The sequence below is a fragment of the Pygocentrus nattereri genome, chromosome 18 (assembly GCF_015220715.1).
Source record: "Pygocentrus nattereri isolate fPygNat1 chromosome 18, fPygNat1.pri, whole genome shotgun sequence".
Taxonomy (NCBI): Eukaryota; Metazoa; Chordata; class Actinopteri; order Characiformes; family Serrasalmidae; genus Pygocentrus; species Pygocentrus nattereri.
Genome location: NC_051228.1, coordinates 2,993,055 through 3,009,793, shown reverse-complemented (window position 1 = coordinate 3,009,793; position 16,739 = coordinate 2,993,055). Strand labels below are relative to the sequence as shown.

At 42.5% G+C, this 16,739-nt stretch overlaps 1 protein-coding gene across 1 annotated transcript; it reads right to left on the bottom strand.

Moving 5' to 3' along the window:
- Window positions 1–242: 242 nt before the first annotated feature.
- tlx3b (T cell leukemia homeobox 3b) lies at window positions 243–9,831 on the bottom strand. The gene is made up of 3 exons (XM_017725783.2): window positions 9,164–9,831; window positions 5,637–5,874; window positions 243–1,130 (listed from the first exon to the last, which is right to left on the bottom strand). The coding sequence occupies exons 1-3, from the start codon at window positions 9,600–9,602 to the stop codon at window positions 920–922; spliced, it is 888 nt and encodes a 295-aa protein (XP_017581272.1). The 5' UTR covers window positions 9,603–9,831; the 3' UTR covers window positions 243–919.
- Between the last annotated feature and the right edge of the window lie 6,908 nt (window positions 9,832–16,739).

Below are 16,739 nucleotides of genomic sequence, written 5' to 3'. Positions count from 1 at the left end.
AAAATCGGTAGTAGTTTGTTGATGCTTCGGTGGTTAGCTAGCTCAATTTCCCGTTCCACCTTAAATTGTGCAGCAGTTACTTTCTGGAACCTCAGATTTAAGGTGGAATGGGAAAATTCGAACAAGACTCTGGAGAATATCTGACTTCAGCTTCATATCACTGAAGAATTAGGGGGGTGGGGGGGGGGGGGGTAATAATAAATAATTGCCCCCCTCTTTGAAGGCATATGATCCCTAAATGTAGTGAGGAGTGAGCAGTGAGGAGCTGAACTTTCCCCTCTGCTGCCACTGCAGACGGGCAGGGTTGCCTACAGAGCAGCGCTGGTAGCTGTTAATGAAGAAAACCTCTTCTTATTTGAGGGTTGTCCTGTTCCATAGGGAATTATTTCAACCCCTACACTTCGTAACTCAGTTCCAAGAGGCGAGGAGACACTCGAAAACAAGGCGTAGGGATAAAAATAGGAAAAGGGATTGGGCCTTTATCCAGCTAACGATTGTCTGGAAGTTCTTGATTAGCTGGATCAAATTCTTGAAAATGTCCTAAAAGGTTTTTTTCTTGGATTTTTAGAAAGAGTCTCGTATTGGTATCTGATGTTTCATGTGGAGGGTCCTTGATCTTTATAATTGCCCTTAAGGTTCTTTAGAAAAGTGGTTTTCAAGCTGGTCCTCAGGGACCCTCAGATGGTCCACATTGTTGCTCTATCCCTATGGTTGTGAGTTGGGGTGGAGCACAGTTGTGGACCTTATGGAGGTCCCTAAGGACTTATTTAGGGAACCCAAAGTGGTTCTTCTGTGGCATCGCTCCACCTTTGTTTTTAAAATCGTAGCATGTGAGATTTGGGTCAGAGATAAATCTCCAAAAAGTTCAAGAGATCTCCTCCAGGACGAAGGCTGCTGACCGCTGCTCCAAGCCTGTAGTTCATACGAGTGCTGCACCCAGTTTGGCGCCCTCGTCGCCGCACGCCCATGGCTGTAGGTTCTGCAGGGCAAACAGCGAGGAGTTGTGGATGCAGAGGGGGTCGGCAGGGACTGAGTCGCTCAGGGACTTCTGCAGGGCGTCGTGCTGGAGCTGGAGCATCAGCCGGCTGGCCTGCTGGCGCTCCGCCTCCCGCTCCTCCGCCGTCTGTCGCCTGGCAGAGAGAGAGGAGAGGAGATTGAAGGAGAACAGAAGAGAAAGCCAGGGATTTTAGTCTGACTTCATTTGTAACACCTAGAACATAACGGTTCTCCATCTGACGCATACAGAGACATTAAAACCACAGACAATGTTGGTGGTGTGAAATTTAATTTCTACAACTGAAAAATTCTATCGCGTTCAGCCTCAGCCTCAGTTTACAGTATAAACTTGAAGCATTCTGCATTTCCCACTCAGATTAATGCAAAATATAAAATAAAATGTATGTAAAACTTTTAGCGCCTCTCGTCAAATAGCACATTTTGTTGATTTTCTAACATTTTACTGCACAGTTACTGCTTATTTGGTGAATTTTAAATATTGGGGGGAAGAATTATACAAAATATGACCTGTGCAAGATTTATAGCACATTTTATTCCCTGTTGGATTCTTTAAAATATATGAAATATAGAAAATATTTCCCAATTTGTCAAATTAATTTTTAAAAATTAGAATTGCACACTAAAATTAGCAGGAAAATGACATTGTGTTGTTTTTTACATTTTACTATTTCCATGTTTTGGTAAAAGCTGCATTTTACGTTCTCTTTAATGATGAGGACGTGTTGACTTATTTTCACTTAGACTATCAGCATGTCATATGACTGGGGATGCAAACTTTAGCATTACATTTTCTTCTTTGCACAAGCAACACGAAAATAAAAAATGTCAAAATTCACAAACTCATAAATCACCACTCGCAAATCACGAGTCAGTACTTTCAGTTATGCCTGATTGATTCCCAGGCCTAATTGTTGATGTACTGCATTGTATTAGAACCAGCTATCAGGGTCGTTTGTGTTAGTCCTGCTTTGTAACGTAACCTAAAATGTTTTATTCTTTAGTTCGTTTGAGTTGGTTGAGTTGTGATCTTAGGTTAACCGGACATTTTACAAATTCAGTGAAGTGAAAATGTGAATCCTGGTTACTTTTTCTACCATTTCTTTAGTGAACAGGGCTCCAGTACAGAAATGTAGCTCATCTCTAGAAACGCTGCCTTTGTCAGAAATTTAGAAATGAATTGCATCACCCAATAATTTTAATGGGTGAGGTTCAGTCCGCTCAGTCTACGTGGCTGATAATGTAAACAATGACTGCTCATTTCTTCTATTTAACATACACCTTAGTGTTCATGGCTTGAGCTCGAATTACAGATGCAGCGGTAAGGAATACATTACAGTGCCAGCAGGATCTCAGTGGGATTGACCCCAGTAGCTTAACTGATCTTAAAAATCAGAGATTTTGTTTTGAAAACCGAAGCCGGTTGTCTTTAACGTGACGCGACCAGGGTTCATTCTCACCGAAGCTGACCGAAATGTAGCAGCTCATATTGTCCAATCGGTCAAGTGTTGTGAGACGCGCGTCTCGTGCTTCTTATTGACGAGTCTTAATGACGTTATTACTATTTATGATGAGACACATTGTGAGAGTCAATTTACTCCGTGGCTTAAATGCATCATAGTTCTGTAATTAGGCTGCACCTTTAAAAAGAGATGGTTCTGCAAGTGTTATTTAGGAAAGAAAGTGCTTCTGTGTAGAACCATGACCACTCAAAGAACCCTTTGCAGGACTAAAAAGTTTTTGCATGGTGAAAGGGATCTTAAGACCGGTGGAGAATGTGCTATAGATGCTTCTATATAGAAACCTTTTTGAGAAAGATTCTTCATAGCACCAAAAAAAGGGTTCTTCTTTTGTTACAAGCTTGACCTCAACAACCGAGGAACCCTTTTTAGAGTGCTTTTCGAAAAAAAAAAGGACCATCTACAGCACGTTCTCCATCCGTCTGAGGAACCTGGTCATGATGCAGAGAATCTTTTCATCACGTAGAGGGTTCTTTGAGGGTTCATGCTTCTATACTTTACCAAAGAAGAAGAACTTGAAGAACTGTCCTTTTCAAAAGTGTGCTATCAGAAGATCAATGGAAATTGGTCCTTGTTTTGAGTCAAAATACTAAGTAAATAAATAAATAATGATAAGTAAATGATGTCTTGAAACTTTGACATTCCAGTGTATGAAATTCCTAACCAAGCTTTGAAGTGGCAAACATGACTGCACATTTATTTGGTTGGTTGGTTGGTTATTTTAGTTTCTACCTATCTAGAAATCACTACTTTCAAAAATAGGTGTTTTTCTCTTCATAGCATCAACATGTAAATATCCACATGTAAATATCAAGAGAGCCCAACTCTGGGTCTGGAGCGTCGGAGTGATTTTCCTTCTTAGACGCACCCCAATCGCTTTCACATTATGACCTAATTTGGGAGTAAACCCAGCTCGTATTCAGCCATCAACTCATGAAAGTGCTCGCAAACAAGTGCTTGCTGAACAGAGCAGACGTAACGTAAGACTTATCGTGCCCTACACTCGTTAAAAAGATGGTTCTTCAGGGGCGCTTTAGCAAAAGGAGTGGTTCTGATTAGAACCATGAGTTCTAGAACTATGTTCATGCTTAAAGTGCTCTTTGCATGGTGAAATTGCCAGTGAGCTGCAGACCTTCGGTTCTAACTTAGTCAAAAGAAATGAACTTTGAAATATTCCAGCTAAACAGCACATCTAAACGGCAAAGTGCTGAACTTGCATGAACATGCAAACATGGTTCTTCAAGGGTTCCTTAAGAAAGGCAATCGTTCATTTTAGACTCATAAATTATATATAGGCCTTTTTTCGACATGATTCTTCTAGTACAAGCTTGGTATCATACACACTTAAAAAGAACCGTTTTCATGGATCAAGTGTTGTTTGCGTGGTGAAATTGTTCTTCATGTTGGTGGAAAATGTGTTGTATTTGGAAAAGGGTTCTTCTGTTGTTACGTCATGCTTGTAACAACACAGTTCATTTAAGCATACACATGGTTCTGTGTAGAACTGCAGATACATTCCCTTTAAGAACCCTATTCCCTTTCAGAGCCGTGTTCTTTAAGAATGCATGCCAGAGCTGAAATAATATGAAGTTAGACAAGAACCTGACTTCACTGTTTACAGCACATCGGTGAGAACGCCTCATGGCTAATACACCCGAAACACGTCCTCAACTCGGTAGCTGGTGCAACGATACAACGTTTTTGTGTCCGTTGAAATGTTCTGACCGGACCGGAACACAGCAGGCCAGTGACCAAACTGCTGGACTCTCTGGACCTGCAGACCTTCGGTTCTAACTTAGTAGAAAGAAATGAACTTTGAAATATTCAAACTAAACAGCAAAACGCTGAACTTTAACATGCAAACTCACGTAAAAACACGGTTCTTCAAGGGTTCCTTAATAAAGGCAATCATTCATTTAAATTAAATACAGACCCTTTTTGAACATGGTTCTACACAGCACCAAAAAATGGTCTTCTAGTACAAGCTTGGCATCATACACACTTAAAAAAGATGGTTCGTCTAAGGCTCTTTAGTAAAGAAATTTAAGGAGAATGCGCTGTAGATATTCTACGTAGAACCTTTTTGAACATGGTTCTACATAGCACAAAAAAGGGTTCTTCTGTTGTTACAAGCTTGACATTATACATACTTAAAAAGATGGTTCTTCAATGGTTCTTTAGTAAAGAAAAGAATCATGAACGCTCAAAGAACCATTTGCATGACTGAGGGGTTCTTTTCATTGTGAAAGGTTTCTTGAGATTGATGGAAAATGTGCCGTAGATCTGTATAGAACTTTTTGAACATGGTTCTATATAGCAGAAAAAAGGGTTCTTCTGTTGTTATAAGCTTGACATTATACACACTTGAAAAGATGGCTCTTCAAAGGTTCTTTGGTAAAGAAAAGACCCATGAACACTCAAAGAACCATTTGAATGATTGAAGGGTTCTTTGCATGGTGAAAAGCGTTCTTGAGATTGATGGGAAATGTGCTGTCGAACTATGTTCTATGGTTCTATGTAGAACCTTTTTGAAAATGGTTCTATATAGGACCAAACAGGGTCCATCTCTTGTTACAAGCTTGATGTGGTCACAACAACAGAACCTTTTTGATGCTATGTAGAACCATTCTCAGAAAGGTTCTCTACAGAATCGTTCTTTGCCAGTCTGAAGAACCATTTCAACCATGCAACAAAATGCTTTGATATATAACTTATTGTTCTAAATAGAACCATTTTACCAAAGAACCCGTGAAGAACCATCTTTTTAAAGTATGCACGGTAGCTGTCAAACAATGAATAGGGTTTATGGAGAGTGCTTTCTGTGTCAGACTCGAGAAGATGTTACGAAATTAGCAGAAAAGTGAAGTTGGCGAAATGGGAAAAATTCATAATAATTCTACTAATTCATTTTTACAGAAGGCCTCACTCCTCGAGATCTACCTCCATGCATAGTTTCAGCTCCAGACGACATCCACCACACCAGCTCCAGCTCATAAGCATCTCCAGAAGAGCTGGAGGATCTGGATTAGGTTATGGCTGGAGGTGAAACCTGCAGGAAGGTCAGCAGGGGTGCTGATGTGCTTCATTGACTTTCCCCCTCACCTCCATTTGGTCCTGCGGTTCTGGAACCAGGTTTTGACCTGTGCGTCCGTCATCTTCAGGGTTTTAGCGAGTGCTGCCCGCTCTGCGCTGGCCAGGTACTTCTGCCGGTGGAAGCGTTTCTCCAGCTCGCAGATCTGCACACGGGAGAAGGATGTGCGGGGCTTCTTCCTCTTGGGGGGTGTGCGGTTCTGGTAGGGGTGACCAATGCGCCTGGCCACGGTGAAGGGCGCCAACGCCGCTGGAGCCGGGCAGCAAGGGGTCATCGAGGGAAATAAGAGGGAGGGTTAAGAAACCTTTAGTTGGCACATGATTTACCCTTGCCGGTCTCTGAGTGGACAAGGCTAAACCTGGACTGACCTTTTTGTCTTGAGGGACCAAAAGACTAAATACTTAAATAAAGATGCAGATAAAGTAGGCAGGTACAACACTGCACTCTATTATGCTCTCGAAAAACTTCAAAAACACAATTTTGGAAGCAAAATAAGAATTTTAAGTTATATATAATAAATATTTTAAAATATATTATGCTTGTCCTTTCACTGGGTAAGGGGATTTGGGTAACTTTTTGGTGGGCCAAAACTTTACGCTTTGCTGAACTCAGAAATAAACCTAATTCAAGAAATTCTTTTTATTGGAGCAATTTCAAAATTCAAATGAATCAAAATTTCCAACATTTATTTCAAAATTAAAAACATTCAGATGGCTAATGTGTTCTAATATCTTGTAGATGGTGGAGGCCTTTCTCTACGCATGTTTTGGCCTTGGTTTTGGCACAAAGGGCTTTGCTTAAAAGCTTAAAAACGCTCAAATCAAATTTTGAACTTTCGTTTTTTTAGGAAACGCAAAATTTGCGAGGTGTTCGGATGTTTTTCTTTTTTTGCAAACGGCTTGTTTGCTTCGTTATTGTGTGATGTCTGGGGCGGGGGGCATAGGGTGGCATGCGTTCTAGAGTTCTAGCCCTTGGTGATGGCACACTGAGTGAACAAGGTTTCATTGAAAATCGAATCATTCTCTGAGAAAACGATTTTTGACGAGACCACGATTATTCATTGTTTTGGAGATCGCGAATCTCGCCGGTCAGCTCTTACAGAGTTTTACACGGTGATGAGGGCACTAAAAGGGCCAGAACGTGCTAGTCTGTACAGTTCTAGCTCTTGGTGGTGGTTCGCTGAGTGGACAAGGTTCCATTTAGAAGCTTGAACGTGTAATAGGTTCTCCTTATTTAGGAATTTGGATTTGGGTGGAGATCGTAGTGTAGAAATTCGTCAAGTGCAGGTCGTGCTGTTAATCCTTCTCGGTGCAAGTGACTGTATTCTGTAGGAAAACGCGCATTACTTAGTTTATTCAGTAAATATATTGGCTTTGGTGATGTTCAGGCTTTGAGGAAAAAAACGTAAATCTGAAAATTTTCATTTTTCTTTTTTTTTTATAAAAAAACGAAGCTTTAGTAGCGAAAACGTGGCATTAAAGCGCAGTTTGGCGGGCAGGTGGTGCTGTATTTAAAAGTTTAGGCGCAATTCTTTAAAAGAAATGCGGTCCTTTTTTCTTTTTTTTCTGTTCTTTTCTCTGAATCTTTTTACAGGAATTGTTTCAGTAGTTGTTTTTTTTTTGTTTGTTTGTTTTTGTTTTTTTTTTTGTTTGTTTTTTTGCCACCGTCTCTTTCTATATTTCTTTGCCATTGTTAATATATTGCATTTATTTCATTTTTATGTTTTTTTTTTTTTGCAGAATGTGCGAGCTCGAGCTCATTTTTGGTCAGAAGGTTCTCCGCTGATTTTCATGTAGGAGCTGAATATATTCATGTCTTCATTCAGCTGTGAGCTAAATGAGCTCTACCGAGAAAAACGACCCCCTCTATTAAATTACACTCACCTCTAAAGCCAGAGCTGCGCGTGATGTCATTTTGGACATTCGGTGTGTTTCTGGTGTATTTATTAGTCAGTCTGGACCTCTCTCTATCTTTCTCTCTCTCTATCTTTCTCTCTCTCTCTCTCTCTCTCTCTCTCTCTCTCTCTCAGAGTGGAGAGCGCCTATAGGCATCCATAAATAACCCTGCTGAAATATTGATATGTCTTTATAAGAGCAGAGCGCTGAGATTGGCTTTTCTAAAGAAGACAGCGCTTGAATTCTTTATCAATCAGCCCGTTTTTACAGGCTTTAATAAAACTCCGAGCTACGGCCTGCCGTCAGCTCCCGTGATGGAGCACGTGCCTCAGACAGCACGAGCAAAATGACGTATGATCGGGGTCTGATCGCCTTTCCAGAGCACATTTTTTTATTTGTGTAGATTTCGAAAAAAAATTGCGGTTCGCGTTTTTTTTTTTTGTTTGTTTTTTTTTGCGGTAATTCAAAAATTACGTGAAAACAGCGCCATTGAAGCCCGTTCGGTTCACCACTAGAACCACCGAGTTCTGCTCTTTTCTTCTTTTACAGCTCAGGTTCCTTCATCCTTTACCGGCTCTGCTGTTGTGGTTGTGTTTGTTGTTGTTGTTGTTTTACTTCGTTTTCAGCGAGTTTTATTGGACATTTTAAACCGGCCGTTCATTTGCAGGTGGGTGTTTTTTGCGTTGATCCCACACGGTTAGAAATTAAGGTTCTGTGCTGGAACATTTTCCGTTCATCAAGGTACAGACACTGTAAATATTCTCTCAAAGCTCCAGCTGTGGGTTTAAGGTCTGATTGTGGAGCTTAAATCAGTTCCTCCAGGTGAAAAGTTGGTATTTGTTCCTTTTCATAACCGAATGTTTTAAAACAGAGCAGTAGAGTAAAAGCCTGGAGGCGAGGCGAGGCAGGATGTGTGGAGTCAGTCCAGCTTAGAACAGATCATCTCAGTGGATTATGGTTCAGTTATGTTCCCTGACTAAAGGTACTGAGACGGAGCCTTGAGGGTCCCACCCCAGTGACGAGAGGGGAACCGACCCAGAGACAATCTAGTACCTTTATTTCTGGGAGTGCAGGCTGAACACTGCGGATTATTATTATTATTATTATTATTATTATTATTATTATTATTATATCGGGGGTTTATTGCTTTTTTGTTGTTTTATTGTGATTTTAGGGCTTAATTGTTTGTTTTAGATTATTTGTGTTTAATCTATAATATTACGAAATTTAAATTAAAAAAATGTAAATCTCATTTTAAAAATTATATATATATATATATATATATATATATATATATATATATATATATATATATATATATATATATAAAAGAATATATGTAAATATATGTTTTTTATGTTATTATCCTTTAAATAATAATATTTAACTTCGTTGCGCAATTCAGTCTTTTTTGTTACTTATCGAAAAATGAAATATGAAAATATTTGATTGGTTAAAAATAGGAGCGATAATAACTCCTCAAAATTAATCTACAGATATGCAGCTGTACACAGAAATGTGACGCTCGTGCGTGGATCCCTTTTTATTTGTCACAGTTTCGCCTTATTTGATCTATTCCATAAACCCCGCGCACCCTGTGGACGCTACATTAAGCTGAACCAGCAGTCGGCGGGGTTATTTACCTGCAAACCGGTCCTTGGCGAAGCGCTGGCTGCTCTCCATCCAGGGGAAGCCGATGCCCCCCAGACCGGGCGCCGCGCTGGCCAAAGGCGGTGGGACAGCAGCGGCCAGGGGCCGGTGGGCCGGGACCCTTATGACCCCACCAGGGGTGAGGGTTAGGTTGACCCCGTATGGCCTGGCCTCCTCATACGGAGCTGCGATGCCGTGGAAAGCACCGGTCACCGCTGGGTACGGGGTCGCGCTGGCCCCGGTCGGGCTGCCCAGCGGGTAGCCGCCCTCGCTGACCCGCTCAGAGTCCGAGCTGGCCTTCGAGGAGTTCTGCTGAGGTTCCTGGTCCGTTCCGCTGAGGATCTGGTCGATGCCGAAGCTGATGGGCTCGTGCTGGGTGGGATGGGGAGTGTGGCCGGTGCCGCTCGGGCTGGAGCTCGAGGGTTGCTCCATGGCGCAAATTCGACTCGGCGCGCTTTTCTTATTTACAGCGTTACTGTCGCGAGCGCAGTTTGAGAGAAATCCCGGATCTCACCCGCGCCGTTTGGAGCTCATTCCACCGACGCGGAGGAGACGCTGCGCCGCTGAGATGCTGCGCAGTAGAAAGTGCACTTTTAAAAATCCAGCTCAGATGATCTTCTCGGATCTCCTGGTCTTCAGCATCGGATCTGCTGGGGCTCGTTGCTCCGCGGCTGGAAAAGTTTTGGCGTCCTTTCAGCGCGCAAACCCCCTGCACGAGCTCTCCTCCGCGCTCTTCCCTCTTCTCATTGGTCACTTTCTGGCCTCTCCTCTCCCCATTGGCTTAAATGCCCGGATGACGTCACTCCACCCCGGTCCCAAACAGCGCTCCTGCTTCCTTCTTTCTTCTGGTCTCACAGGGCTTCTCTCTGAGATCCGTCCGTCAGGATGACCCTCAGACAGACGCGGGCTAACAGCGCGCGGTCAGCGCGTGCTTGGTGTTTTCTTAATGACAAGAAAGAACTGAAACCACTTTCTGTCCAGCAGGACTCCTTAAGTGCTCCTGAGGAGAATTGACCTCCTACAGCTCTCAGACAAATAAGAAACCCCAGTTATTACTATTATTATTATTAGTAGTAGTAGTAGTAGTAGTAGCAGTAGTAATAGTAGTAGTGTTAGTAATAGTAATAGTAATAGTGTTGGTAGTAGTAATAGAGTAGTAGTAGTAGTAGTGGTTGTAGAATAGTAGTAGTAGAGTAGTAGTATTATTAGTGTTTGTAGTAGTAGCAGTGGTAGTAGTACTACTACTACTAGTAGTAGTGTTTGTTGTAGTAGTAATAGTAGTAGTGTTGGTAGTAGTAGTGGTAGTAGTAGTAATAGTAGTAGTGTTGGTAGTAGTGGTAATATTAGTAGTGTTAGTAGTAGTAGTTATGGTAGAGTAGTAGTAGTAGTTGTTATGGTAGTGTAGTAGTAGTAGTAGTAGTAGTGGAGATGTAGTAGTATTAGTGTTTGTAGTGTTAGTAGTAGTAGTACTAGTGGTGGTGGTAGTGTTAGTAGTGTTAGTAGTAGTGGTGGTGATAGTGTTAGTAGTTAGTCGTAGTAGAGTAGTAGTTCTATATAAAACAATATGCATGCTTAATGGTTCTTTGCATGGTTAAATAGTTCTTCAGATTGTTGGAGAACGGTTCTATATTGGACCAAAAACAATTCTTCTATTATTACAAGCTTGACATCTTAGCAACAGCAGAACCCTTTTTGGTGCTAACTCAAAACAATTCTGTGTAGAACCATATACAGCACATCCTCCATCAATCTGTAGAACCATTCACCATGCAAAGAACCAAGCAAAGAATTTAAGCATGAAATAGTTCAATAAGGCATTCATGGTTCTAAATAGGACCATTGCCTTTAGTAAAGACCTCTCGAAGAACCATTTTTAGGAGTGTAATAGTCGTAGCAGTGGTAGTACACTTTTAAAAAAGATGGTTCTTCAAGGGTTCGTTTGTCACCATAGTTGTTCTGTTTAGAACCCTGAATTTCGTAAAGAACAATTTGCATGCTTAATAGTTCTTTGCATGCTAAAATAGCTCTTTAGGTTGAAGGAGAACGGTTCTATATCCCACCAAAAAAAAGTTTTCTGGTATTACAAGCTTGGCATAACAACAGCAGAACCCTTTCTGGTGCTATATAGAACTCAAAAAGATTGACCATGGAACCATACACAACATATTCTCCATCCATCTGAAGAACCACTTCAGAACCATTAAAGCATGAAATTGTTCTATATAGAACTCACACATGGTTCTAGAATCTTTGTCTTTACTAAAGAACCATTGAAGAACCTTTTTAAAAGAGTGTAGCAGTGGTAGTACACTAAAAAAAGATGGTTCTTCAAGGGTTCTTTAGTCAAGGAAGTTGTTCTATTTAGAACCACAAGTTCCATATAGAACCACGTGCATGCTTAAATGGCTCTTCAGCTGGTGTAATAGAACCACAAAGGGCTCGTCTATTGTTATGAACTGTTAATGTTGTTATAGGAACCATTTCACCATGTACAGAACCATCTGAGCACGGAATGGTAGACCTCATGGTTTTAAACAGAACCATTGGCTTTATGAAAGAACCCTTGAAGAACCTTTTTTAAAGAGTGTAATAGTAGTGGTGGTGCGATCTTGGTTATAGAGTATCCAGTTTTATTGATTGATTGATTGATTGATTGATGTATTTAGGACTTAATAACAGAACCCTAAATAGAACCATTCGCAAAAGAAGGTTCTTTGAAGAAGAGCAGCGTTTCACCGCGCCGAGGAACCCCATACGTGTTCGGAAGGTTCTTCGAACTGCCTTTTCCAAAGAACCCTTCGAGGAACCGCTCTTGAGGGTGACGTCACGCAACCTAACGCTAATTCAGCGTTCAGAATTTTTTTATTTATTTAATTTTTTAAAAGTCCTTTTTAAATAGTTTCCCCACTGTCACGTGACCTGGGACGGCACTAAAACACCGAAGATGCTTTTATGTCCCGTTTTATTGTTGCTTGTTTATGGAATGCGAAGTGGGCAGCTTGGGCGCGCGCGCGCGCGCACGTCCTGGTGCTCTCCCACCGTTTAGACTAATCAGATGAGCGCGAGCCTCTTTGAGGAGACTCTAATTTGATGAGCTTCATATTTTGGCCATCGATCCTGGGCGAGAAACTCGAGCTGCGGATTAAAAGCAGCTCCGTCATCCGGGCCTGCTGTGGCCTGAAGCGGCAGGAAATTGGTGCTTTTGCCCCGGTGCCGCTCACTGCGCACTGCGCCCTGCGCTTTATTGGCTGGAGATGTTCTAGATTAATGCTGCATTTATTGATTGCTGCTGGCTGAGGGCCGCGCTGCTGCTGAGACGTCCTTAATAATGCACTTCTAATTAATGGCTGTTGATAGCGCATATGCTGTGCATAATAATAATAATAATAATAATAATAATAATAATAACAATAATAATAATAATGATGCTGATGATGATGATAATAATAATGATGATGATAATAATATGTGCACGCTTATGGTGGTAAATCACGTTATTTCATTCTTTCGATTATAAATACGTTGTGCTTTCTAGGAAAGTCTTTCTAGGAACCCATTTCTAATTATTTGAACTGCGTCGTCTCGCTAGATGTTCTTAGAACAGTCGCGCGAATCCGCATTTATTCAAGATACTTGTACCTCCGTTTTGGCTCTCTGTGTGACTAATGAGCCTTAAATGCTGATGCTGATGCGCAAAAAGCGCCGTGGAGAGCGCAAAATGTGGCGTTTTGGCGCTGTTGAGAACAGCGCATTGCGCAAAGTTCGCCAGGGCAGAACAGAAGAGCGCGCAGCGCAGCCGAGGCCGCGTAGACGCTGAAAGAGAAATGCGCAGAAGGCTTCACGGAGAGCACGCGAGCACGCGCACACCAAGGCTCAGCGCAGTGGGAGAAAGCAGAAATGCGCAAATAAAAATAAGTAAATAAATAAAAAAACAGAGCTGTGGAGCCACGCTGTCACGCGCGGGGGCAGCTGATCTAAAGCGGCTCCTCGGAATCCGCCGCGTAAAAGCGCGCGCGCTGCTCCGGCCCGTAGCCGCCGTGTTTGATTAGCTTCAGGGGCCGAGCACCAAATCCGTTTACTCTCCAGCAGCGGGCGGTTTAATAGACCATTAGCGAGTGTGCTGATGCTAAAAAGCCCCCCCTCACGCCTCCAGCCCCCCGGCCCCCTGGGAAAGGGCTGAAGCCTTCGCCCCAGAGCGAGTGTCCCGGCAGCCACTCTGGCGCTCTTTTCATCACCAGCGAGTTTGACTTCACGCACTTTCACCGATGTTTGGCGCAGTTTCTTTACGTTACAAGGCAAAAAATATATCATTTTATGAAGCGCACAAAACTTGAAACACACACACACACACACACACACACACACACACACACACACACACAAACACACACACACACACACACACACACACACACACACACACACACAAACACACACACACACACACACACACACACACATACATACACACACACACACACACACACACACACACACACACACACACACACATATATATATATATATATATATATATATATATATATATATACATACATACACACACAGGAACACTATTACAATTATATGCTTATGGAGGTGTATATATACATAGATAGATAGGTGTATGTGTTTGTGTGTGATAATAATATCTTATATGTATTATATACTTGTAAGTACTTACATGGAACTATATATATATAGTGTGACATCGTACAACTCTGTATTATTATTATTATTATTATTATGGGTAATGTGATGATTTGTTGTTGGTTATCGTTGTTGTCGTTGTTGTTGTTGTTGACGACGGCCTCTGGTTGATGTTTGTCCTCCTGGTGTTGCTGCTGCTATGATTTATTATTGTTGTTGTCGTCTGTAGCCGCGCGGGAGTCACAGCAGAGCGTTTCGCTGCGCGTTGTTAAAGGACCAGATCTCCACAGTAAGTCCAGCGTTAACCGAGCGCATCAATTAGCGACACACGCACGCGAATTAAGAGAGAAACGTCGCGCGGAAAGCCGACGTAGCGCGCTCGTGGAGGTTTTGTTTGTCTTCATCATCTTCGTCTCCGCTAAGGCTTCGAAAGCAGGGCTGAGTGAAAGTCCCTCCATCAGGCCGCGGCTAAAAATCGCTGCCGTAATTAAGCTGATCGTGTGCGCGCTCCCGGGGGCGCTGGGTTATTATTGCGCGCGCTCCCGCGCTCATCAATCCTGCGCTTTAGAGCATGTGCGCAATCTGCAAAGGGGGGAAAAATAATAAAAAATAAAGTAAAAATAGAAAATAAAGGCAGCTGTGCCGCTATTGCTGCTGGTGGTGGTGGTGCTGCTGGTGGTGGTGGTGAATAATGAATGAGGCGCTTTTAGAGCGCGCGCTCAACTTCCTCCATGCTGCAATATGAAAAGGCCACGATAAGTAATAGTGCATTTAAAAAAGGATCGAGTACGATTTTATTACGAAATTTTAAAGCGGGAGAGATGGAGAGAGAGAAGAGGAGGATAGGGGGAGGAAGAGGAGGAGGAATGGAGAGAGAGAGAGAGAGAGAGAGAGAGAGAGCCATCAGCATTACTGCAATAAAAGAGTGAGATTCCCTCCCAGCCAAACGGCTGCTGCTTAATGAAAGTTTAGAGGCTCTCTCTATCTCTGCCTATGAAATATTAACTAAAGGCTTCCACACGGCTCTGAGCCCAAAGCCCCTCTGTTTCTGCTCCTTTTTCCTGCTGATTATTGGTGGAGCTGCTTTTCATTTGGGCTTACATGCTACAGTGCTGTGCAAAAGTCAGAGACCACATCCCCCCCACCCCCCCTTTAATTTCACCTTCACTTAAAATGGTCATTAAGTACAAACTATTCATGAAAAAACTGTGTATATATGCAGCTTCCATTCAGCCCCTCAAAGGATCTGCAGACACACCTCCAAAGCTCTTAGAAGCTGGCTGATGATTTCCTGAAGTGATCAAACCCATTCAGTCACATTGAGGTCTGGACTCTGGGGTGGTCAGTCCATCGTTCAGCTTCTTTGTTTGATGTGAGGCTCTTCTTGATAAGCTACACGTCCTTTCAGACCCACAGCGCTGAGTGGTCTTCTCACCGTGGAAGGATGGACAGAAACAGCTGTGGGTGTTTTCAGATCTGAAGCAGCTTCATCTTCTCCTCTCTCTCAAAGATGATGTTTATCTGATGGGGTCAGTTTTGGTGTCTAGCAGGTCTTCCAGGTGGTTGTTAGGAGCCCCATTTTCTCTGTAGCTGGTTTTTGGCAAATAGATTCTCTCATATCTAATCTAAATGTCTTACGTTCAACTGCTTCATGATGGTTCAGGGTTCCACCAAGGTTGAATTCCCTCATTCGTCAATGAATTATCATTGAACGGTAGTAAAATGAGATAAAAGTACGTTGATCCATAGAAGAGCACTGACCACACAGTTAGCCATGTCTAATGCCAAACGGTTAGAGGGGTACAAAGCCCCCCAGCACTGGGCTGTGAAGCAGTGGAACTGCGTTCTCTGGAGTGATGCAGCTCCATCCAGCTCCTTTCGGATGTGCTGGAGTGTCCAAAACTGACCATCTAACTTCAGTACATGACCAATGCTCAATCAAGTCCTCACAGCAACGGTCCAACATCTAGTGTAAAGCCTTCCCAGACGTGTAGAGGCTGTTACTGCAGCTAAGAGGGGCAAACTCACTATTCATCCCCTTCATTTTAGAAGAACAGCTGGATCAGCAGGTGTCCACAAACCTCTGGACACAGTGCCTGCTTAAGTTAATGTTATATATGGACCAGAGAAACAATCAACAAGAGACATCGCAAGTGTGCGCTCGCAATCAATTACAGCGTGTTAATTACAGCAAGGCTGCCAGTGGACCACACTAAACCGCCCCCGTTCACCCTTGGTTTATTCGGCTCGTTCACTCGCTCCGTAAAGCTAATAGTGTTGTATCTTTTCTAATGGACAGCGCCGTCACGCTGAACGATCCAATATCACACTCTCCTAACACACCCTCGGCCCTTCACCCACTGACAAACACCATATGGCCGAACATGAGTGCGGTGTCACTATAGACGGCCCCCACGGACTCGTCTCTGGCTGAGAGCGTGTTCAGGGTTGTAGGACAAATGGGTTAATGCTGCCTGACACTGCAGCACGTTCACAACACCAATGCAGTCATCAATATCAATATGTACTTCTAGAGTTAAACGCACGGCTGGTCTGCCCTCAGCTCACCTGAGCAACACACACTCCTGCACGGTGGTGGAGTGGACATTTTAATGTAAATATTCTCCCACATTCAAGCAGTAATATATATATATATATATATATATACATATATATATATATATATATATATATATATATACACACACACACATGTACTGGGGTGGTCAGTACATTGCTATAGAGCTCACACATACATGTATATATATATATATATATATATATATATATATATATGTGTGTTATATATGCCTGAAAAGGACCACAGTTACGGCAGTAAATAGGATGTTTGAAACAGCTGGAGCCCCAGTGAGCCGTCCTGGAGGAGGACGCCTGTTTATTATTATTCCACACGTTGAG

Coding starts and splice junctions, on each gene's coding strand:
- tlx3b (XM_017725783.2), bottom strand. CDS start 9,602: ATGGAGCAACCCTCGAGCTCCAGCCCGAGCGGCACCGGCCACACTCCC. Junction 5,875..9,163: donor CGCCAAGGACCGGTTTGCAG/GTAAATAACCCC, acceptor GCCCGGCTCCAG/CGGCGTTGGCGCCCTTCACC. Junction 1,131..5,636: donor AACCGCAGGACCAAATGGAG/GTGAGGGGGAAA, acceptor TCTCTCTGCCAG/GCGACAGACGGCGGAGGAGC.